The sequence below is a fragment of the Ischnura elegans genome, chromosome 5, assembly GCF_921293095.1.
Source record: "Ischnura elegans chromosome 5, ioIscEleg1.1, whole genome shotgun sequence".
Lineage (NCBI taxonomy): Eukaryota > Metazoa > Arthropoda > Insecta > Odonata > Coenagrionidae > Ischnura > Ischnura elegans.
In genome coordinates, this window is record NC_060250.1 from 87,253,945 (window position 1) to 87,279,485 (window position 25,541).

The 25,541-nt window shown below is 36.1% G+C and overlaps 1 protein-coding gene across 1 annotated transcript in view; it reads left to right on the forward strand.

Annotated features, from left to right (window-relative positions):
* Positions 1 to 25,541, forward strand: part of LOC124159738 (dynein axonemal heavy chain 6) — a 126,592-nt gene that overhangs the window by 32,529 nt on the left and 68,522 nt on the right. The window contains exons 24-38 of the mRNA XM_046535648.1: positions 469 to 576; positions 695 to 831; positions 926 to 1,116; positions 1,474 to 1,589; positions 1,749 to 1,894; positions 2,384 to 2,529; positions 2,609 to 2,741; positions 3,753 to 3,891; positions 10,638 to 10,850; positions 13,725 to 13,910; positions 14,858 to 15,054; positions 16,388 to 16,565; positions 18,831 to 19,054; positions 19,137 to 19,348; positions 22,864 to 23,119. Of these exons, the coding sequence (XP_046391604.1) occupies positions 469 to 576; positions 695 to 831; positions 926 to 1,116; positions 1,474 to 1,589; positions 1,749 to 1,894; positions 2,384 to 2,529; positions 2,609 to 2,741; positions 3,753 to 3,891; positions 10,638 to 10,850; positions 13,725 to 13,910; positions 14,858 to 15,054; positions 16,388 to 16,565; positions 18,831 to 19,054; positions 19,137 to 19,348; positions 22,864 to 23,119 (2,582 nt within the window). The remainder of the gene's footprint in view (positions 1 to 468; positions 577 to 694; positions 832 to 925; positions 1,117 to 1,473; positions 1,590 to 1,748; positions 1,895 to 2,383; positions 2,530 to 2,608; positions 2,742 to 3,752; positions 3,892 to 10,637; positions 10,851 to 13,724; positions 13,911 to 14,857; positions 15,055 to 16,387; positions 16,566 to 18,830; positions 19,055 to 19,136; positions 19,349 to 22,863; positions 23,120 to 25,541) is intronic.

Here is a 25,541-nt window from a genome sequence, read left to right on the forward strand (position 1 = left end):
AATCATCAATCATATACTAATTAGTTATTGGATCAGTATGCTCAGTTATCAAGTTCAGTAATATTAAAATTGCATTTAACATTGCATATAAAAATAAAGCCTTCCAACTGTAATTATTTATCTGAAAATCATTAGCTAACAACGTTTCAACTCACCCTGCCAAGTGGGGCGAATTTGAAGTTGTAACTGGACTATATTTACTGCTCTTTTTTCTATTAAATCACCGAGGCCCAAATAATTGGTTCAGAAGCTACAATTTTGAGGCATTCATATAGCTTTTCTGGTTGACACATGGCCTCTCTCCTTTTTACTGGAACACTTCTTTCTGTTGAGGTTTATTTTGCTGTGCATAGATTTTCAAACTTCCCTGCAATAGAGGAATAGTCATCACACAACAGGTTCTCATTAAAATTCATTCAAGATATTTGCCCCTCTTCTCACCATTTTTTTGCTTTTGGTGAATTACAGGTGGTGCTTACTGTATCTCAAGTTATGTGGTGCAAAAATGTTCATATGGTTTTGGAATCCAAAAATGCACAAAATGAATTGGTTGCATTTGAAGTTCTAAGTTTTGAGGTGAGGATTATATTGCTTACTTTGGAATTCGCCTTCAAATTATTTTGAGATTTTATTCTGTCAATTTAAAAGGATCCTTGTTCAATACTACACTAGCGTAATCCATTACCAATTTTAGGAGCTGAATGAATTGGCTGCTCTTGTGAGAGGAGATCTACCTAAACTTGCCCGTTCTGTACTGTGTGCCTTAATAACTATTGATGTCCACGCCAGAGACATAATTTCTGGAATGCTTCACAATGAAGTTTTATCTGTGTTAGCTTTTTTTTTCTATTTTCAAGAATTTTTAATATTTTCTTTAATTATTGGTTTTTGGCCTTTATTTTTAAACTTATTGATCTTTTTTTAGCACTAGCTTTGAATGGTTGAAACAGCTAAGATATTATTGGGACGAAGACCTTGAAATAGTCCAGGTCAAGATGTCTAGTTCAAGCATAGAATATGGCTATGAATACCTTGGCGCTTCTCCAAGATTGGTCATCACACCTCTAACTGATCGTTGTTACCTCTGTTTAATGGGAGCATTGCAGTTAGACTTGGGTGAATACATTTTTTCTCCTATTATTGTTTGTTTTTTTCACTGGTATTTAGCTTGCTGAAGATCTCATCCTTTGACCTTCAAAATAGCTCACTATTTTAAGTGATTGCTTCCAATCAAATATTTATTAAGGAGATTATATATATTTAAAAAAACTGAGAGTATGAACTTTTAGCTAAATAAAGTGAGATCAACTTTGTGGAAAGCTAAGATAATTTAGTTATTTATGTTATAAAGTCATTTATGATAAAATGTGGAATTTTTTAGTAGTAGTAATGGGCCACTAAGTCAATTGGCCCAGTTGGTCAATAGGCTTGGAATAGGCTTCTCTGGATGAATGAATATGATCATTATTTCAGGAGGAGCTCCAGCAGGCCCTGCAGGAACTGGGAAAACTGAAACTACTAAAGATTTAGCAAAAGCAATATCTATTTTATGTGTTGTATTCAACTGCTCAGAAGGCTTGGATTTCAGGGTAAGATAGTTACGTGATAAAATCATGATGAATGATAATGGCAAGAATGTGCCCTGCCCTGTTGATGTGTGATTTATCATCCCATATCTGATGTAGCTCTTTATTGCTTACATTAGCATACCTAATATTCCTTACTATCTTCCTTTGATTTGTTAACAGATGATGGGAAGATTTTTCTCAGGCCTTGCTCAATCTGGAGCCTGGTGCTGTTTTGATGAATTCAACAGGATTGACATTGAAGTCCTATCTGTCATTGCTCAGCAGCTCATAACAATTCGGCATGCCAAGGCTCAGAAATTGACCAGGTATAAATTAATATTATATGTATGAAAATGATTGAGTAAAGTTGCTGGTATGAGGCAAAGGATGCCTTTACAAATTGCTATTCAATCATACTCTGCTTTGAAATAGTTTTTTTTTCAGGTGAAATTGAGTGGTTAAGGTGTAACTAAAAATATTTATTGGAAAATGCGCTTACTTTTAGTTGTGTCCATTTTGTGAAGAAAGGTATCATATTGGAGGGGGCTCTTTTTATCCTGATGCCTGGGGAAAACAATTTTTGGTCTTTGTTACCGATCTCAGTAGTGGAGTGCTGCAAGGCCACAGCCAGCATATTATTTTTGTGAGAGTGGGAATTCGCTTACGACTTTGAGAATTTTGGGTCGGCATTTGGAATTCCTCGACCACCCTCCCCCCTCGCCAGCTTACCATAGCTATGCTCTGAGGAAGGATAGCATGATTAACTATCAGTATACATATGCATAACCTTTTTACTTGTTGTTTGCCAATTGTAGGTTTATGTTTGAAGGCCGAGAGATAAGCCTATCTCCTAAATGTGCTGCTTTCATCACAATGAATCCAGGATATGCTGGGCGGACAGAACTGCCAGACAACTTGAAAGCCCTTTTTCGACCTATATCCATGATGGTCCCTGATTATGGTAAATAGCACATTTCAGAATGCATTAGGGTAATTTTATCAGCATTAGTGATGCTAACATCATGTGCTTTCTATTCCAGCTCTGATTGCTGAAGTTATTTTGTATTCAGAAGGATTTGAATCATCAAAGGTGTTGGCCAAAAAAATGGTACAGATGTATAAATTGTGTAGTGAACAGCTGTCCCAGCAGGATCACTATGACTTTGGAATGAGGTATTTGATATAAAAAAAGGATGTTTACAGAATTATTCAGATTAGCAGAAGCTTTGATAAATGATGCCACGGTAAATTCTCATGCCCCACATGCCCTTGTATGACACTTACCCACCTTGTATTTGAACCAGGAATTCAGGGGAAAGAATACTGTATTTACTCGTGTAAGCCACACCCTTTTGTATCCCGCGTAACCCCATTTTTGGGCTGGCTCGTGAGGAAAAAATACTTCCTAGCACTTTTTGGGTGCGGTCTAATATAGGTACTCGTGATTCATTTCTAAATTGATAAATTAAGGTTACCGTGATTAATAAGGTTCAATAATGTTAGAAAAGTAATTCCTGTGAAGGTTTCCAAGTTCAATGCTAAACTCTGAAGAAATAAACAAAACCTAAAGATCAATGTTAAGAGGATACCTAAGATCATACAAACTTATCTCCTGTGGCTGCTCTGGCTTTCCAAAGGGTGGCCATAGTTGCATATGTGTTTTGTTAGCCAGACTATGGCTTGCCAGATGTCACCCACAGTAATAATATGGCAAGCTGTGGCTAGCCATAGCCATAGTTTCCACTGGTAAACCACAATTCAGCCACACTGTGGCCATAATTGTTGTATTGACTGGTTTAATTAAATTTAGGCTTGATAGGTAGAACACTCCATAAAATACAATTCAATTGATTTTTTTTATCTTTGTGAATTTTTACTTACATAGTATGTGAGGCCATCGATAAAAAAGCTTTCAATCCTGAAAATTACAGAAATTTACTCTGTCTGCAGCTCCCATTCTTCATCTGGAGCATGAATGATTTTTAAATTTCTAGTCTTTTATGCTGTCACAACTGTTGAAAAGGTAAAAGATATATATGATATTGATGCATGATATTTAAATGGGAAGGATATATGATATTTAGATTAAAAGATAAGGATTTAAGATTTTTGTGAATATAAGGTAGCTTTTGAAATTTTTTGGAAGCATTATTGTTCTCAAATGGAAATTTCTTTATTTTTCAGAGCTGTTAAGAGCGTTTTAGTCATGGCCGGCTCACTTAAACGAGAGAATCCTGATAAGAATGAAGATGTTGTTTTAATCAGAGCCTTGAGGGATAGCAACCTACCCAAGTTTTTAAAAGATGATGCAGCATTATTCCAGGTATAGTGAGAATCATACATGCTGGCAAGGGCTTCACCACACTGACACTCTGGTTTTCACACAGAAGTGGAGCCATATTGGGCACAGACTAAGTTTCGATGTGTGACCTATAGGCTAACCCTTATTTTTCAGCATTTGAGGACATTATGTTTTCCTAGCCTTGAAACAAGCTAAAAAAAGTTTATGTTGATGTGTTAAAATTTGGTCACCTTAAAAACCCTTGGCCCAAGAGCACTAACTACTGAGTTAATGAAGTTTTTTGGGTCTGAAAAAACTCCTATCATCATTGGAAATACGATAGGAAATCTCTTTTCAGCCAAAATTTTGTTTAATTTGACATAAGAATTTATAAGATATTCATCCAGAGATGACATCAGACTAATTGCTTAACTAGTCCCTGTAATCTGGGTGGAAGAGGATTAGTCATAATGCAATCAAACACAAACTTTTCACTGACAATGGCTAGGGACATGGAAAAGGTGGGGTTAAATTATTGTCAAAAGTGGTGATACATATTTTTTTACAAAATTGGTGTTATTTTGCCTGAAATGAGTGTTAATATAATTAAAAAATAATTGATTTTTCATTGAGTGTCATGCTTTTAGTGGACCCATCCACTTTTTTGATGCTATTGACTAGGGATAATTTAAGCAATGATAGACATTTAGTATTGACTGAATTCAAATACATTTTATTCTTCATATATTCAATTTACATAAAGAGACAAGTTACTGTTACTGTTTCATCATCTTCTAATGTTTGGATTGCCCACTTTCTCAAGCGGAATGTTGACTTTTATGAAGGCCTCTGTTGTCTTTTGCAAATTCATCAGAGGCATCTCTCTTCTTGGTCATTTTTAGCAATTTTGTAATCGATCCATATAGTTCTAGATATCCTCTGGACAAACAAGTCATCATTTTCCCTCAAATGTGTTACTTTGTGGAAGTCATTTGTTTCTTTGAGGTAACTGGGGAGGTACTTTTATTTTAACTGTGTAGTTCCCGAGAAGTTTTTCACCACATTTGAAAGAAAGGCATTTTTCAAAAACTCTTGCAGTTTATCTATTTTCATGATGAATATATCAGATGAGTAACTAGTTTTCTTTTTTTTATAAATTTTTCATCCTCTCCCGGAATATTTTTAATGCAATGAATAGGAGGCGGGTAAAAATTTTATTCAATTGGTGAGTACATTGCGCAGTAATTTCTCGCTCACGACTCACTAACGATTGTTACAGTGTAGTGTTATTCTACCATATATTTTTGAAAAGCAAATAAAGATATCCAAATCATCATAAACATATGCCGAGATAAAACTTTTCTGAGAGAAGCATGAGCAGAAGAAAAATAATGATAATTGCGTTTGAATTGGTGAAATTTGCGTATCCTTGGGATAATCCCAGAATTCACAGTATTGCATTTGAGACTTGTGCATCTCTGTTACAATGGCTTATCTCTGTGGTACAGTAGATTCCGGTTAATTGGGACACATCGGGACAGGCACACTTCGCCCTAATTAAGCGGCTGCCCCAATTAGGCGAACTATCCCCTCTATGGGCTTAAACACATTGCTGTAGTAGGGCCGGTACGGCGCACCCCCTAAAATCCAAACCCGTAATAAGCGTACCGGTTAAAATACCTTCGTGGCCAGATGTATAATACATGTTCAGCTGTTGGAATTTTTGGTAATTACCGATTACATTTTTTTTCCAACTACAGCACTGCTTAAACAAGTGTTGAAATGATAGAAAGAAGACTAAAGAATGTTTATAATCAAATAATGTTTATTAAACTATTAATTTGTTTAATAAACCAGCGAGTTTAGTTAATTTATTAACATTTTTAAGAATTATAGTAATCTTAGTTGAAAATATTTTTCACAGCCTCAGGCAATGCTGGATGAATGTCTTTTACTATATCCTATTGAAGAAAAAATCACAGTTAATTATTTAATTATTTGTGATTCCTAAATATTTCATTTAGTTATAAACATGTGAATTCTTTCTGTTCAAACCGTTTCTCCTCGTCCGAGGAATTTGTCTAATGGTCTCTGCTGCATTCTCGTCATCCTCTTTGCATGAACAAAGTCAGCACAGAAATCCAATGATGACATTGGGCTACCTTCATTGCCTTTTGTATGAAGAAGAGTCGTAACCCCTCAATGAACCTCCTTGTATCCAGAGATATCACTTAGCTACGTTCAGGTGCGATTTCATCTCCATCACTATCCTTACCTTCAGCTTCACCTTGTTGCCTTTGTTTCACAGTTTCCATTGGTCCAAATTGCAGTTGATATTATCAAACTCTTCAGGGATTGTTATTTGGCACAGTTTCGAGTTGAATACATTTTCAGATTCTGCTGTAATGTTGAACATTGCTCTGAAATGTTTGAAATCACAATGAAAAAAACAATTTTGAATTTTTTGACAGTTGATGTCTGGCCAGCTTTCAACCAAAAACAATATCGCTTCCTGAATGTTCACCTTTGATCTTACTTTATTGGCAGTGGATGACGCTGTCACAAAGGTTATCTAGAATATTATATACCAATTTCCCATGGTAAAGTGTTTTCAAATTTTCAATGATCCCCTTATCCATTGGTTGCTCCAAGGATGTTATGTTTGCATACAGAAATTCCAACTGATAATTTTTTAACTCACTTTAGCAATTAGAATGTGCCGCACAATTTTCAAGTACAACAAGAAGCTTTCTTGATTTCCATACTAATTCTATATCCCAACTGGTCAATTATTGCATAAAGAGGCTCACAGTCACCCCTACATTGCTATTGGCTTGTTACTCAAATGGTAAACTACTTATTCTTAACCCTCAAAAGCATTGCCTTTATTCTTAACCCTTTAAAGACTTATCACTTTCCTGAATTGCCAGAAGAGTTTTTTATCAACAATGGAAAACCATTGACTTAAAGCGTCCTCAATATTTGGATCCTTGCCTTTGTTCCTTACGTTTGTGTTTCAGAGACGGTGCTTGCTTTCCTTTGTGGCTCCATTCCTCTCTTAGTTTATCCTGTTGCTTCAATAACTGAGCTATTGTAAATTTCAGCACCTTGGTAATATCAGCCAAACGGCAGTGACTGGATTGGGGATAATCTTTATTTTTGTCGAGTATAGCAATTTTTCAGCGTGTAAAAGGTCTTAACATGGCATTATACTCAAGAAAGGGAGTGTCGTTGAACTCTCGGCATTAAAACAATATCACTTATTCAAGGTTCACTTAGATCATAGAGCACGAGATAAATCCCACCAAATATGCACACCACTGACACTGGTTTTAGACTACTGTTAGTTCACAAATGACTAGGTACGAGTGAAAAGAAAAATGACTTCTGTGCATGTGTAAACTACTGAGATGGGGATGGGAAAAAGAGAAAGGAACGAAGAAACATTGTTATTTTCCAATAGTGGCAGCTCAGTTGTACAATGGAAAAGGAATTAAGAGGATAGACCACATGAGTCAGTTGAATTTTGTTCAAGATGCTGCAAACAAAAAGCTCGTGGTAAGCAAAATTGTTCATCTCGAACAGTCTCCTCTGCTCAAAATCAGCCTGTAATTCCTAGAAATTGGCCCGTAATTGCTCATATACCCTTGTCATGGGTGTCGTCACCTCTTTCTCACTATCCCGGGCTCATTCTATCCCCCATGGCCCGCCATAGGAGTCCTCTCCTCTTTAACACATCACTACGTTGAATGACGTCTCATGGTCGGGAAATGGAATCCGATTCCTCAAACGGAGATTATAAGAACAAGAGCTTTAAGAATAAGGCAAGAATAGGTATACTTGAGAAAAATAAGACTAAATTAAAGAAGGAAAATATAAAAAACCGTATTCTGATGAAAAAAAAATTTAATTTCGTCACGAGTATAGAGTCAATGTCGCCGACTCATGGCTGAATAAAATGGCATACTATCCCAGTTTAGGGGAAAAAACTCTGGGATATTCTTCTATTGGATTCTGTTCTTTAAGATTTGCTCCAATTAAGCAGCTGCCCCAAGTAACCGGTGGACCCATTAACTGGAATCTACTGTATTATAAGATTTGTAATCTATGCAAAATTTTAAGTGGATAGAGTCCAAAAACGACGTATTTCTGACATATTCTGATACATTTCCATCTTATTTGCCTGTTTTGCTTTTCATTCCTTTATAGCATCTTGTATCCATGGGATTTCAGAAGTACCAGCATATGCAAGACTGAAAGGAGAATGAATCCAAATGAGAGTAGGAAGGGGCGAAAGTCTGCAGGGTTAATATGAGTGTGGACATTCATCCGTGCAATACTGCTACTAAGATAGTTGTGAAATTTCCCTCCAATTTTGGCAGGAGTTCAAATCTTGGTGCAAGGAGAATTGGAGTAGTTGCTAAATTATTCAAAAGCTCCACCATAAGCTCTCAAACGACTTTTCCCATCAGGGCCGTTTTAAGGTCATCGTAGGCCCCAGGCGCTTTCAAAGTCGTTGGCCCTCCCCGACTTCATTTTTAATATTTTTCATGAATGCACCTGCTCTTCTTTGCGATTTGAAATCTAAATAAACTTTCTGCATTGTTAATTATTCTATGCAGACTCTATGCAGTGATGATGTAGTAATTCTGGTGTTACATCATGCACTTTGCATTCGTTGTTTATCGTTAATTGTGTGCTTTTTTTTCTTAAAATTTTTTAAAAAGTAAAGAAAGTACTACTAAATAACCATGTCTGATGGATACAAGAGGAAACATGAGAGTGGATGTGAGAAGCAGAAGAAAAAGGAGGAGAAAGGAAAAGCATTGAAAAGAATCGGGGTTTGTTGCTGCAATTTATGAGCAGAGACGCTGATTGCATTACTGGTAAAACTAGTAATACTAATGATAATGACATTTCATTTACTTCTTCGGCCACAATGGACACCAACAATCCCGCAATACCAGAAATAATGTTGCCGGACTGTGCTGAAAAAAGTGAAACAACTGAAACAAATGTTAAAAAGGAAAATGTATTTGCAAATTCTATTATGGGTCATGCTGAAGCTGCTGTTTGATTTGCCTACCGACTCAGACTGTATATTAGGGTCAGTAGGAGATGCCGCATTTGAAGCATGAGCTGCATGACAAAGAATACTGCTATTCAAGTTATCCAGCTGATTGGGAGATAACTGCACATTTAAGAAGTTATTATGCTGAACATCTTCCTTCACAAAATTTGGAGTCAGATTTTACATTAAAGGGTAGATAATTTGGTGGCAAGATCAGATATGCACGCAAAAAATATTTTGCTAGAACGTTAACAAATGGTGACATTGTCACGCGAGACTGGCTTCTCTATTCTCCTTCAATGGGTTAAGTGTTTTGTTATGTGTGCAAGCTGTTTGACTACAACACCAGGTTTGCAAATCAGTTTATCGATGGTTTTGATGACTGGAAAATCTCCATCGCAAGGATTACATCACATGAGAAGTCGAAGGATCACGTTGCTGCTCCGTCAAGGATGTCAGAATATCAACAGACATCTAAAATTGACGAAAAACTGCAAAAGGAGAAGCAAAAATTGTGCAAATACTGGACTGATGTTCTCAAGAGAATAGTTGCTGTGATTATTGCTGAAAGAGGGTTAGCTTTTTGCGGTGACAGCCATTTACATAACTGTTACAATAAATAAACAACAATGGAAATTACCTTGGTTGCATTGACCTTTAAGCTGAATTTGATCCCTTTCTAAAGGAACGCATTGAGAGACATGGAAGAGCCAGTATATGTGATGAATTTATTGAGTTAATGGGATCCAAAGTATTGACCCAGATACTGTCTGAATTTAAGAATGTTAAATAGATGTTATGGAATCATTATCGATTCCACTCCTGACATCAGTCATGTGGATCAGCTGACAGTTGTTGTTCGCTATCTTCTCAAAAGTGGAACTGTTGTAGAGCGTTTTCTTCAGTTCATTCCAATTGAACAACACGATGGTAAATACCTTTTCGAGCTGTTGGTGAGTATGTACTCTCAGACGTCATGGTATAGATATCGGCAATTGCAGATCGCAATCCTATGACAATGCGAGCAATATGAGTGGGATTTACTCTGGAGTACAAGCTAGATTTAGAGAGATTAATAAATTAGCGGAGTGAGTGCCATGCGCTGCCCACAGCTTAAATTTGGTAGGCTCATCTGCTGTGGAGAGCTGTTCAGCTGCAGTCAACTATTTTACTATTGTTCAGTCAGTCTACGCATTTTTTTCACTTTCACCGCAGGGATGGTTAAAATTGACAGAGTTCCTGAATGAAAAAAACTTTATGTTGCAAGGGCTATCAGCAACAAGGAGGTTAGCACGAAGTGACGCTACCAGAGCTTTTTATGCCAATAATAAGGAAATTCGCCAAGAATTGTCTGATTCTGCTGCAAGCGAACGTCAACCACCAGCATCTGTTCATGAAGCCAAATCACTCGTAAAGAATTTGGACTATTTCGAGACAGCGTTAATGTGTGTGATTTGGAAACACTTGCTCCAAAAAATTTATTTTTGGATAAGTATGAAATGTGGCAATAAGCTAAATTTTCTCCTTTTTGTGCCACAAAAACTGAAAAAAAGGGATATTTTAAAATATACATCTGCTGTAATTAGTTCTCACTGTAACAAGTGATTTTCTTGGAATCTGCAGAACTCATAATAAAGGGCTAATACTGTATACAATATATTGCTATGCACTATATTCTTTTTTGCTGTTTTGTTAAGTTGAATCAATTTTATTTCAGGGGATTCTTAGTGATCTATTTCCAAAAGTTGTCATTCCACAACAGGACTATGGGAGTTTACAAACAGTGATTGAAACTATTATAAAAGAAAAAGGATTGAAGGTAGTGCCAGCTATGGTGAAAAAAATTATCCAGCTTTATGAAACAATGATTGTTCGTCATGGTGTTATGTTGGTTGGACCTACAGGAGGAGGAAAAACAACCATCTACAGGGTATTGTATTCTTTATAGATTTTTAAAAATTTTAACTTTAAGCCCCTGTTTATGGTCAATATAGGTTCCTGAAAATACCATAAATTAGGTTTGTATGTGACTTGGATTCTAATAAATTGTTTTCAAGGCCAAAAAAATGGATCATCCCAAGCAGTTAGAGAAAATATTTTCTGCATCAAAGTTTTGCATAGATCTTGTAGCAAATGGAAAGATTTTTTTTAGTAGTTTGAAGTTCTGGTGCTAATTATTGGAATTCTTAAGAATCTCAACTCATGAAGTCAAGCCTCTTCAACAACTTTTTCACTGGTAGACCCCGTGATTTTCTTTTTTAAATGTGTATCTACATGTGTTCCGTGATAATTATTAAATCTGTCATTCTCTCTTTAGAGTTACAGAATAGTAGGGTTTACTAAGGGACATTTGTTTAACTCACTAAAACCAGCTGCAAAGAAGATTCATCCTCACATTGACATTTGACCTTCAAAAGTAAAAAAAATATAAATAGTTCAAACTGATCAGGATCAAATTTTTTTTATTCTCAACTGTGTTATGTGTAAATTTCCCTGGGTGTTCCATCTTTCTGCACTGCACTTATTCAAATGTAGTGTGATACGAGGGTTGCCTTTAAAGTGTCGAGAATAGAACATTCCTTATCACCTAGCAACTATGAATGGTATTTATAAACAACTTTTTGCTTGGCCTGATAGTTTTAAAACAGTGGCTTGTCAAAGTTCCCAAGTCGCTGTACGAGATGGAATTAAATCATCAACAGTACCAGATTATAATTTTTTCTATAACTTTCGACAAAGCCTCATCCAGGAAGAATGCATTGCAGAACTTTTTGTTGTTTTTGGCAAAGAAGCACCATCAAAGACAACTGTTTATTGCTGGTATGCAGAGTTTCAGCGAGGACGCTCTAGCCTCAGTGACGAACCACGTGAAGGGCGACCAAAAACTGCCATCACTCAAGAAAACGTGGATGCTGTATGTTACATGATTATGGAAGATTGTCATGTTACATACCATGAGATTCAGGCATCATTGGACATCTCAGGGACCTCAGTTCGAAAGATCTTACATGAAGAGTTAGGTGTTAAAAAATTGGTTTCCCGCTGGATACCATACCTCCTCACAGAAGAGCAGAAAGCAGGTCGAGTCAATTGGTGTCGAAATACTCTACAACGATTCAATTCAAGAGCATCAAAGCACGTTCACGACATCATTATAGGTGAAGAATCATGGATCTATAGCTACGAGCCTGAATCAAAATGCCTATCTTCAGTATGGGTCTTCTAAAGTGAGCTCTAACCGACAAAAGTTGTTTGCTCTTCCAGCATTTCCAAGAAAATGGTCGCATCGTTCGTAGCCAAATTAGGGCATGTAGCGACGATTGCTCTTGAAAATCAAAGAACAGTTAATGCTCAATGGTATACGACCATTTGCTTGCCGGAAGTGGTCGCCGAGCTTTGGAAAGATAGCCCAAATCGACGCATTACGCTCCATCATGACAATGCAAGCTCAGACACCGCTCGAGTCACAAATTCGTTTCTGGAAAAGCAAAACGTCAAAATTCTTGATCATCCTCCATACAGCGCAGACTTAAGCCCCAATAATTTTTTTCACAATCCCCAGAATCAAGAATATTGTACGAGAAAAGCACTTACTTGAGGTGCAGTTGCTAACATGAGTATATGCACGTGCCGCCAGTGTTATATGATATCATGCAATAATTCCCACAAAAACTGCAGGGCACGCCAAAGAGTGGAGGTATTTTGATGTCACAAACCATATCTCAAAATGTGAAAGGTAAAGGTGAATGATAAGTACAATTTTTTATCCATTGCGATTCAAAAATAAAACAAGTGTATAATTTTAAACAGACTTGGAGAAAGTTCATCCATCCCATCACAGAAACCTCCCTGGACTAGGGTTGGACTACCAAAATGATCATGCAGGCTACTGTGGCAATTCATTGTAACTTCATTTGCCATGTAAAATATTTTGGCAGTTATTTAATTTTTTTTATAAATGAGTGCCCAGTTACCGCATTTATCTTAAAATAGTCCCCTCTTTTTTTTTCAAAAAGTGCCCATGGTAAAAGTACAGAGGGGACGATATTCAATTGCATTTTTTTTCCCAAAACTGAAGCCTCAAAATTAAGGGGGGACTGCATTCAGAGGGGGACTATATTTGGAGAAATATAGTAATTTATTTTTTAATTCATAGGTCTTCATTACTTAGGTCATAATATATGTAGTAAATATATTTTGTAAAAAGTGTTGTAAGATTTGCAGGCCGGAAAAATGTGCAAGGTATGTAAATGCAATTTTATGACAAAAAGAATCGCAGCAATAGAAGGATCAACAACAACAACATGGTCGGTGTTAATAAATTACTATGTGGAAACAGCAAAGTTGTTGATCCTTCTATTCATGCGATTATGGATTTCCACCAAGTTACGCCCGCTACGATTAATTATACAAAGAATCGCGTTGGTCTACTTGGGCATGGTTTAGCAGCAGCAGGTCTATATGCATCATTAATTTGCTTGTATAGAAAATTTTTCATTTTAATATATTGCACTTGGCAAAAGGGTTTAGGATGTTTGAACATTGTCATTTCAGCTGGGTAGCATTAACTCATTTTGCTCACCACATGTCACATTAAAGGTAAATTTTTCCTTTGTTGTCCAAGTTATCTCTTGCTAAAGTTGTTAATTTTATTATATTATTATACACAATCTAAGAAATAGTGAGTTTTCATTGCCACCACTAACGTAGATGTTTGTTGCCTTAGTAGGATGCATCCTCCCTATTCTGAAATAAATAAGTTTACCATTCCTGTTTCATGGCATTAATTTTGGTTCTACCAAAGGTGCTTCAAGATAGTCTTACCAAACTTTTTGATGAAAGAATCTATGGGCATTATTACAAGCCTGTGGAAACATATGTCTTGAATCCCAAGTCAGTCACTCTAGGCGAGCTTTATGGCGATGTCAACCCAGCTACATTAGAGTGGCATGATGGTTTATTGGGAATAGGAGTTCGGCTTGCCGCTCAGGTAAGATGTTTATTTTTAGTGTGCTACATATTTGCGAATTCATTATAATCATCGCTCTCTAGCACTTGATAATTTTCAAGGATATTGGTATGATTTTGTTTGGCTGGTATGTCACTTATGATAATAGGTCCAGGGAATCATCTAATGAAAATTCAAAATTAAGTTCCTTACGGAAAATTAGTGATGTGCCCATTATGCATACTGTTTCTAGCAAGATCAGATTCAATGGGTCATTTCAGTTTCAAAATAACTTGTTGTCTGAAAGTTTGAATTTCTTTCAAGCAATTGGTGGTTTACAAAAATCATTTTTGCTGTGAGTTATGATTTGGGATTGTTCTTTCATAGAAAATCTTTATATTTTAATTAGAATGATAAGCCCTGTATTTTTTGCTTGTTTTTTACCAACACTGATGTTATTTTTCTGCAAATGCTTGTTTTGGCTCTTCAATCTTGCTATTTGGCTGCTATGCATGGTGAATGATCATGCACGTGATCATGCTGAATGATCATACGAATGAAATCATTCACCATGTATAACGGAAAAATTCGTAAATGAACCGTCATGTGCATGATTATTCAGTGAAAATTAGAACATATTCTATTTTGCTCGCATGATCTTGTGAATGATCAGGTGATCATTCAGCATGATCATTCACTGTGTATAGGGGCCTTTAGAGTGGATGGTATGCAAATTAAAGTGGGGCTATTCAAATTACTTGGCACTAGCTTTGTTGCATTTTGATGCTTTCCTGCTTTACTTTGTTGATGGAATTAAATATTAGTCTAATGATTTTTTGATTTTGTGGGTGAAAGTAATAATAAATATTCACTCCACTTTTAATGTTGAGAACATATTCATCCTAAAATCACATTATTTGTCAATAGAAAATCAAACTATTAATTAACAAAGCACACATATATTTAATTTGATTTACTTTTGGGAGCAGTGCGCAGAAGATATTCACCAATGGATCATTTGTGATGGTCCTGTGGATGCAGTTTGGATTGAAAACATGAACACTGTTCTAGATGATAACAAAATGCTTTGCCTAGCTAATTCTGAGAGAATTAAATTGACGCCATGGGTCCACATGCTATTTGAGGTCCAGGATCTGGCTCAAGCATCACCTGCCACTGTCAGCCGGTTGGTATAAGTTTTTATATGTTCGTAGATTGTAATTATTTGAAAGAAACACGAATTTTAATGAATTAGATGAATGCTGTGTTAAATTTTCTGTTCTAAATCAAATGTTGAAATTGCTAGAAAGGTTTTAAATGTTGGAAATTGTTTCGGCCAAGTACCTTTCGAGGGCCTACACTAACTGTAGACGGGAACTCCTTCTCAGTTCTTTTTCTTATCCTCTGCACTGCAAGAAACTCCCCCATCTAGTATATTGTTCAGATGGCTGTAGGCAATTTTCTTTAGGAAAAGCTTACACTTAGGCCTATTTTTCAACCTCTCCATTTTTTTCGAAACACTTTTGAAGGTGGTGCTCCAGCTTTCGTATCTCTAAGTTGAAGAAGTCTCCCACCAACCCGTTGAGGAAGCATGTGACCTCTAATCGGACTTCATCATCGCTCTTGAAGCGTTTGCCACCTAAGTGTTTTATTTTGGGGGTGTAATGGAACACTCACGTTTCATCTCCCATGACGATAGACTCCAGCAACCTCTCCTTATTGTCTCCCCCCTCACATTGTTGAAGAAATTTGCGAACATGGTCAAGGCGTTGCTTCTTGTGTCCGTCAGTCAACATCCGAAGGACCCAGCAAGCACACATCTTGCGATAACCCAACGTTTCTGTTAAAGTTCTTTCAATTGTGCCGTTGGAAGCTTCAGGAATGCATTCGACGAGTTCACAGATAGTGACCCTCTGATCTTTGAGCAGCTCACTGTTGATCTTTTGGACAATCACATCCGAAACTGGCAATCTTCAACTCCGTTCTTCATTGTGAACTTCCGTGCGGCCCTCAGCAAAAGCTCTGCACCATTTGCGGATGTGCTGAATGGACATGCCCTCTTCTCCATAAACTTCAGTCAGTTGCCGATGAATCTCCATGGGCGGTAACCTTCTTGCGTGGAGAAATCAGATTACTGCTTGATCCACACACTCACGCAGGAATGGGGATCAACACTTTCATTGTTGACGGTTGCGAAGCCTGAGTGACACAGTGAATCGGGGACTGGCAGACTTCAGAGTAGGGGAACCACTGAACATGGCACAGTTGTGGGATTTAGCCAAGGACCTTCCCTCAACATTGCACCTCATTGGGAATGTTACTTTTGGTACAACCCACATATATATGCAGTAAATGGATAACCCTACCAGATTTGAATTTGAGAAATTTTGAGATTTTTCTCTTCAATGGTGAAATTTACACACACTATTTGCTTTTGTGTGTTGGAAATATGTACTCTTATCGCTTGATTTGAATTGGATTGTGGTATTCCATCTCATTTTAATTCTTTTTGTTTACAGTTGTGGAATGGTGTATGTGGATGCAGCAGAAATTAAGTGGATGCCATTCTTTGAAAGATGGTTGTCCAAATTACCTGAAAATTCTTTTGTCAGAGGATATCTTTATAATATTGTAAAAACTTATGTTGAAGATGGGTTGATTTTTGTTCACAACAACTGCATATGCTCCATAGAACAGGTATTTTTTTAAATTTCAGCATTCTTTTCCATATTTCACAGCCATTATTGAGAATATTAAATGAATAAATTCATACTTGTAAGATTTGTTGGCCATAGGGTCCATCAGATGGGTATGCTTTTTCATTTCTTTGTTGCCTATATTACCATGTGTGTTATGTTAGTCGCAGTTTCTCGCAGCTCGCTTTTGTTTCACTCAAGTGACACCAGCAAAATATCTGCAGTATATTTTTCATGAAATAATATAAACATACACCAACAGCAGCATTTGAGGCATTAAATAACCGCAATTCAGTTTTATTAGTAATTTTTTGAATTTTCAGTGGTAAATAGCAAAATATCAGAATGATCATGTAAATGAATGAAGTACATAGAAAATTGACTTCGTCGGTTGTGCATTGGGATAGTGATTGACAAAGCAATGCTTTGCATGATTTTTATTCAGTAAGGTGCTTATAAATAGAATGACTAGTTTGTTATTAAGGTAAGGAAATTTCATAATGAAAAAAAACGTCGCCTTTCGTCTGGATTTATGCTTAGGTTTATCAAATAGGTATGTCTCACAATCAGTCGCCAATCCTGCTTATATATAAGTGTTTACAATAGGTTTATTGGCTATTATTTGCTCCACCTCCGGTAAAACGACAAACGACAACACTATAGAGAGTGTTTATTTGAGCACCGTGTGGTCTCGTTTTATCAAGGTTTCACTGTAATAAGTAATGGTTTAGAAGTCCACTTGCACCATTGTTATTTTATTAACATTTAATGTACATAAAGCTGCTTTTTGACAAACCGCTGACCTAGTGATAAAAATTCACAGCCTAAACTGTGAGGGTACGGCTCTGAATTATTTTGTGGTCAAATAAAAAATAGTATATATTCACCGGGAGGAAAAATTACAAAATGCAGAAAAGTTCGTTGGACATATTCATAGTTGCATTTTGACTGACTCATTGATACAAATTCACCGCCCAAACTATAAAACTATGCTGTGCTTTTCGCAGGTGAATGTAAACAGAAATTCCTCAGGAGGAAAAATCTGAAAATTAGAAAAAGTTAATTAGTTTTCAAGATACATCGACTTAAGTAAATATGGGAGCCTTATGGTACTAAAGCATTTTCGTTAATATCAACAATTTTAAAATGACCAAGGAATGTAATATTCCACTGACAGAAACTAGATTCTCTGCTTGATTTTTTTGGGATACTTTTCAATAAATGGTATAAAAGGATTTTTTTATTATATTTGTAAAATATTCAATGCTTTTCTTATGGCTCCAACTTTGGAATTTTTATGACTAACTTGCGATAATCGTAAGATAAATTCCTTGAAATGCAAAACATATTTTTGGCATAATGTTTTGGCTGTTTGGAGTCTCGAATGTTTTTCTTAATTTCCAATAAGATTTAAGTTTCAGGTTTTCACTTTGGCTCCTCTGTTGTCATTATAGCCACAATAAATATGTATATGGTTGACATTTAATATCTATCTAACTTCATCGAATTTAATTTACAGAACAATAAGATAGAGCTTATCTCTAAATTGACAAATGATCTCAGCCAGGCTGCATTCTAACGCTCATTATAATGGAATGAAGCAGCTGCTAATCCTAGGACAAGGACTAAAACACTAACGTGTGCTTGTGTTCCACATGTTCATCAGTCATTTATTTTCTATTGTTCTGCATTAAGTAAATCATTCAATTGAAAAAGATATTTCAATGCTTTTATCGCCGTCTTTGAATTGGTTGCTAACTCAGCGGGAAAGTATTGCTAACGGCGAATAAGCATACTCCCCAACTAAGCATACTCCCCGTCTATTCCTGCTGTTTAAATAACATTGTGAGTGACTTTGTAAACCATATGGAAACAATGCTTAAATAAACATGCATGACACAAACTTGTCTCTTCACCAATTTCATACCTGCTTGAAGAATACAAGAATTAATTGACTTATTTTTAGTATGCAATGCTGTATTACATGTCAAATTCTATCATCTGGGTTATAAGTTAGCAGTTTTTTATAAGATCATTAATGTTGCATTCTGATAATGAATTTGTGTCTGAAAAACTGACTTTAGATTTCTTTATGAATAATTGTTAGTTTCCATCATTATCAAGTCACGAGCGTCTGGTAATGAAACCTCTGCCTATTTTGTGCACCTCTATTTTATGTTTTCCATGTATGTATTTTGCTTTAATTCTATTTGGTCCGAGCAACTTTTCCCTCAAATAAAAATATACTCTTATCTTTGGTCTTCAGGTTGAAATTGGGAAGATATCAATGATGTGCAGCCTATTAGATTGTTTTACTCATTTTTTGTTGGAAGTTGAAGCTGGTATAGATAAGCCAAGACTAAGCAATTTTGTTTGTCAGACCTTTGTGTTTGCATACTTGTGGTCTATTGGTGGTAATTTGAATGATATATATCAAGAGAAGTTTGAAGTATATGTGAGAGATCAGTTTGAAGAGCACCCTGATGCCAGGTATGTAAGACTAACTGGAGCTCATGGAGTCTATATTAAACCTTTAATGATTTGAAAACTTCCTGATATGTATTTCATGCAGGTTGCCATCAAGCAATGACCTGTGGAGTTATTTCATGAATGTAAGCAATAGACGTATGGAACTCTGGCAAAAAATCACACCAACTTTTGATTACAGCAAAAGTATTCCATATTTTGAAATTCTGGTCCCAACTATCGATACAACGAGATTTGCCTTTTTGTCAGAGAAGCTTCTTTCTGTCCAAAAGCCTGTCCTTTTTACTGGTCAAACAGGTATTTAATGATTTTTTTTAAATGCTTGATTGAAATTATTTCTTAAATGTTCTAAGAATTTTTTGTAGGCTGTAATCAAGTCATGGTAATTCATTAGCAATGGGGAACTTGCATGAATTTTTTTTTAAATTTCACAGGCGGACAGAAAATTATTTTCTGGATTCAACAAAGAAAACCAATTGTAAATCTGAGTTTCCCTTCACGAGATATTCAATGATAAATATAACAAATTTTAAAGCGAGCCAAAAACTCCCTCCCCCCAAGCCACTGCCGACGAAGCCTCCATGACGTCATAGGTGCATAAACATCACACAAGTTATTGTTGTGATTGTTTGTAGAAATTGCCACCTGTTGTGAGAGCTTCATTTGTGAGACGTGTTGATTATTTTCAATTTAAAGCAAAATATCCAACAATAGAGGCTCGGAAGCCCTCATATTTTGTATTATTTATAATATTAATATCTGAGTAAGGGCATTAAATATAAAACTGGAGCAGCTAAACCAAAATGTTTATAACACCCAAATAACATCGTTTTTGGAGTCTGAGCCACGGCCATTGGAAGGGGAATATGTTTATTGTGAGTTGATGTTATCGATGGCATATCATTCATTTAAGTATATAATTATAACAATTTTGATGTTTTCTATGTCTGCTACCCTTTTGTACAGGGTGTCCCATTTATCATGACCACCGGAAATAACTTTTTGTCCAGATGCAAATTCAAAAATTTGTCATGCACTGTACTGTACAGTACTGTAGTACAGGAGAGTCCACGTGACTTTTGTGTTATGTTTTGAGTTGGTTGTCATTTGTTTACTGCTAACTCCAGTAAGTGGACGCGGTTGTGGTCCAGGGCTCAAAGTGACTTTTGTGTTATGTTTTGACTTGGTTGTTATTTGTTCACAGCTAACTCCAGTAAGGGGACGAGTTTCTTATGTTTTCCTAACGTTTTGTTTATGGTAATGGTCCACTTTGCTACATTTTTGAACAAGTCTTTAGGAGAGGAAATGAATTGCCGAATAAAAATTACAGGGTGCCATTTAAAAATGACATAGCGCTGTTCATCTTTGTAAATAACATAGGTACAAGGAAGGCAATCATGCTGATTAATGTCCCCCTGACGGCTAATGAACGTTTACTTAACAAAATTTTGAATTTGCATCTGGACCAAAAGTTATTTCGGGTGGTTAAGATAAATGGGACACCCTGTATACAAAAACTTCATCCATTTATTCATAGGTAGCGGAACATTCATCGTTTAGGACTGCCTGTGTTTGTGTAATGAGGTGAATTCCAGTCAATGCAAATTTTCCTTGCTGATTGGAGATTTCTAGGAACATTTTTTGTGCTAAATTAGTGTTATTTTCAACGTGACAACTTCCTTTAAGCTACTGCTAATAATAATAGTGCCAGTGGTTGTAATGCACAAAGCTTGACAAGGTTGAAAAATATCGGCCAAGAGTTGTAATTATCAGTGTTCCATTGTGATTGAATTGTGAAAAGTGCTACATATTACGCTATCGATAAATGTCTAACAGTAGTGTAAAAATTGTCAGTGGCATGTTCACCTCCATTGTTCACCGTAGATATGACTTTTAACGATCAAGCTATTAAAATCAAAATTGTGTTTTAAGTTTGTTTTTCTATTATGTCAACAAATAGTAGTGAGAAAAGTCACTTGGGTAGATTAATTTAAGGCTTTAAGTCAATGAATAAATAGTTGTTTTCATCATAACGAGCTCTGTTATTGTAAGTTGTACGTGATGAATATGAGTATGGTAGTAACTTCCAGTTTTTGATAATTGTATTTGCCTATTTCCCACTATATTTAATGGTATTTGCCAGTGTAGTGTAGCTTAGTAGATAATGGCATCAATTTTGGTGCCTTAAAGAAAGGCTGATGCCCTAACCCATATGCCACATGCCTCTTAGGCGGCTTGCGGGGTATTATGTAGATGTAGATGAATTTCAAGGTGTACTACTCGAATGAGCGGTGACGTTATCATCCATTTTTCTGATAACTGAAACATACGAAGTGAAACGCTTGAACTTCATCATCCCAATGTCACATTTTTAGTATCCCAAGTGATAATCGTAACTATAGCAATAGGAAAACTTACCAAGAATAAAAGCACATACACAAGTGACGATGAGCAGCTAAATCCTCCCTCAAAACAATGTTTCCAGCATGCGTTCAGTGTATTTCCCAACTCCCGACGGCAGTTTTAGGCACCTATGACGTCAAGCTTTGCTTTGGCAGAGCTCGGGTGTCTTCGCACAGTGGTTGGCTCAGAAAATTTTTTCTCAATTTTAAAGTCAATTTTTTTATTTCTTTTGATGGTGAATGGAGAAACTTTACGTAGTTTTGCAAGCTAATGTATCCATTTTACCTGTTCAAAATAGTTTATATAGCGATCGATGACCCATTACAAGTTCCCCATTATAGTGATTCACTGTTTCAATGTCTTTTAATGTTAACAAGTTCATCATCATTATGCCATAAAATCAGCTTATTTTTACTGCCTCTATTTCTTAAGCCTACATTATGACTTTGAATGACTATGCTCCTGAATTAGTTGACTTCAATAAGGGTTGAGCAGAACTCAGACTGTCAAATCACTTACAGTGCACACCTAAGTTTTTTTATTCTTTTTTGAATTCTCTCACTAGTAACTGAACGGTGACAAACACCTCCCACCATACCCCTATGTTGTTTTCTGGGTAATACATAGATACTGAGGTAGCATCAGATTACCCCAGAAAGAAATTACATATGTGGTATGGTTTTTAAAATTTAGCTTAAGAACTTGCTGCAAGTGATTTATGTAAAAATACCAATTACCACAGCTTTTTACAGCAGCTTTTTTCATAAATAATGCAAATATTTTTCAGAAAAATGACTTGTTCCGGTCATTTATAATAAAATGTAACACTTCTGAACCAAAATGAAGAAAAATAAAAATTTGGATTCCATCAAGGTTAAAAAATTTTACCTTAGGGCTGGAGGTGTTAATGTGTTGCTGATCAAGGATTATTGGTTTCAGTGATAGTGAAAATGATAGCTGAAACTATTATTACGCCACTCACATGGCCATACATTATTTACATCATTTTCATAATTTTCTATGGTTATTTTTCCATTTTATGAGTAAAATTTTCATGAAATGCTCATTTTATGAATTTGGATTATTATCAATAAAAGACACTTTGTGACAAAGATTTTGAAGTTGTAATTGTATATGCATTTACATTTAGGGAGTTTTTCCCTCGCTCTAGATTCTTTTAAAAAAATATTGTCAAAAATCTATGAGTCATATTGTTTTCTTCTAGCGGGTGTCACTCAGAAACATCCAATGAACTCATTCAGTGATGCCATCAATCTATAATACATTAATTTGTTTGATGGCATCAGGGCTTTATTGAAAAATAGTTTAGATTAGTCTAGATGAATAGTCTACATTAATGTATTTATCCCTTCGTTGATTATTATTAATGCCCTGAATTTTAATTATAGGAGTAGGCAAATCTGTTATTGCCAAAACAGTCCTAAAAAATATGTATGAATCTGGTGATTATGTTACAATCACATTAAACTTCTCGGCACAAACAAGCAGCGGCAGAACTCAGGAAATGATTGAGCTGAAATTGGAAAAGAAGAGGAAAAATAGGCTCGGTGGTCCTCCTGGTAAACAAGTGGTTCTTTTCATTGATGATATAAATATGCCGAAGTTGGATACGTATGGAGCTCAGCCACCAATAGAATTATTAAGGTAGGTTAAATTTTATATGCTAATAGTAATGATGATTTTTTTATTGGTCTGGCAATCAAACACATGAAATAGGGCAAGTCAAAAAAATTACCATCACAATTTACACATTACAACCACAAAACACATTTTACATGGTTAAATCCTGTCATTAATGAAATCACAGGGTTCCCTCTCAACCGTGAAAACCTTAAAACGTGAATAAGCTGTGAATTTCGTCTACCGTGAAAAAACCTGAAAAAAGCCGTGAATTTCGCCATGAAACCTTAAAAATACCGTATATCTCCGAATATAGTCCCCCCTTTTTTTCCAAAAATGGCCGCGGAAAAGTAAGGGGGGGGACTATAATCGAGTGTAATCCAGTTTAGCATACTAAAGGTGACCATAAAGTAATAAATAACGGCATAATGGCTAATGTTCTCGTAGTCTTTCTATTTGAGTATATTTATGAGGATTATAATCGGAGATATTAGTAAATACTGCCACGTTTTACCGGAAATTAAGACAATTTTTACCACAAATGTTGTACAGATACGATTATTCCGATTCTAATAGCATATCGAATATGCGTTTTCACGGAATCCATCGGGGTAGCCGCTAATTTTTCTTGGAAAAGTATTGTTAGAATAATTCAATCGACACTGATCACTTAATGACGCAAAACAGTAAATAATTAAAATGAAAACTAAACACACACTATCATTACATTAATCGAACACTAGAATTGAATCAATGGTATATGTACCCGTCGCTCATTTAATAACTACACGATTTAAATAATTGCGAAAAATAAACAGATAAAGTTAACCTTTCGTGACGATTTAGCATTTCATTGCGTCCGTAGCTATTATACGTCCATGTGCCCGTGCGGTTCGTGTTTACAACCACTGCCTTTACCGCCTTCGCAGGACAAGAATGCGCAATAGGTGATGCATTTGTTTCTGAAAAGGCGCAATAATCGATGACTGTAAACCAGAAGCGCCGGCATTACTGCATTTGATCGAAATACAGCGACTCAGCATCGAAAGTGTAATCAATTTATTGAGGAATATCTTCAATTCGTCAGGGTAAATAGGATCGATAAATTACGTCGCATAACGTTTCGCAATTATTTCCGCGATATTTTCTTTATTAAAAATAATTTTACGTTCAACAGTGAGGTGATGGATCAAGTAGAAAGATGAGGATCAATCCTGCCGCAGATTAGAGGCCTTCAAAGACGGAGTTTCGATGCCAATTTAAAAATAGCCGTTGCAGAATACGCCGTAAATCATAGTATTTACAGCGCTTGCAAAGCGCTAATACATCGCGGAAGTCATTTCGGGGGTCTCGATGCGGCAGATTCAAAGAATTAGAGGAAAATATCATCGAATTTGTGCGCAAATGCAGAGCAGAAGCTCTTTGTGTAACTTATGCAATGATTCGCGACGAGGCATTGAAAATTGATATAATTTTTTTTTCAGTTTTAATGTTTGTTGGAAAAAGTTTATTTCTTAATTTTATTACTTTGATATTTGTAAATCCTGTAGTTTAATTGTTTTGGACCGTACCTCAGCGGCGCCGCGGTGCGGGGTAGCGCCCTAGAGGGTGGATTACATTACGACGCACAATATCTCGTAAACGATTAAAGATAGGTCAAAACGAACAGAAAATCGGCCCTAAAGGGCTTTACTTTTACGTTTTACATAGGAATAGCACTTTTTCGGCCCCAAAAAACTCAATTGAGGGTCCTTAGTACTTAGGGCCCTTGGGGCACGGGTTCCCGTTATTTTAAAGTAACCAAATTTTAACACACGAATATATACCTCATTTGGATCATTTTGAGACTAGGAAAACATAACTTTTCTTAATTCTGAAAAATAAGGGCCGGCCTACTGTCCAGTCTTCAGCTCTCTCTCACGATGACCGTGGTGGCAGGGTGAATATAATATTTTGCTGATTACTGACTTTCGTATCCTCTCCAAGCTCTAAGCTACATCTTGGTGGTAACAAGGTAGTAAGCATGACTTTCAGGTTATACATAGTAGGGTATTATCATTTCGCTGAGCACGTGAAGCAATCTTGCGTCACCATAGCGTCAAGCAATCTCGGCGACGCGATGGCGATGCATCACGGCAAGCAGTAATGTAATGGTGATGGACTCTAATGGTAGTGCTCGCAACTGTTGGAAACAAGCTGCGTTCCCCTATGTCTATCATTAATATTATTTCCTCAATATTTTGGTGCCAAGATAAATGAAGTAATATAAAAATTTACTATATTTATTGGAGTTGCAACCTCAAAACTCGCGTCGCGGATATTCAAAGCAAACATCAATCAGAAGATAAACAAAAGATAATGAGCATAAGAAACAATGATTACAGTAAACATATATATAAAAATGCAAATAGAATAAATGTATAAGCACCAGTACTCATTTTACAAA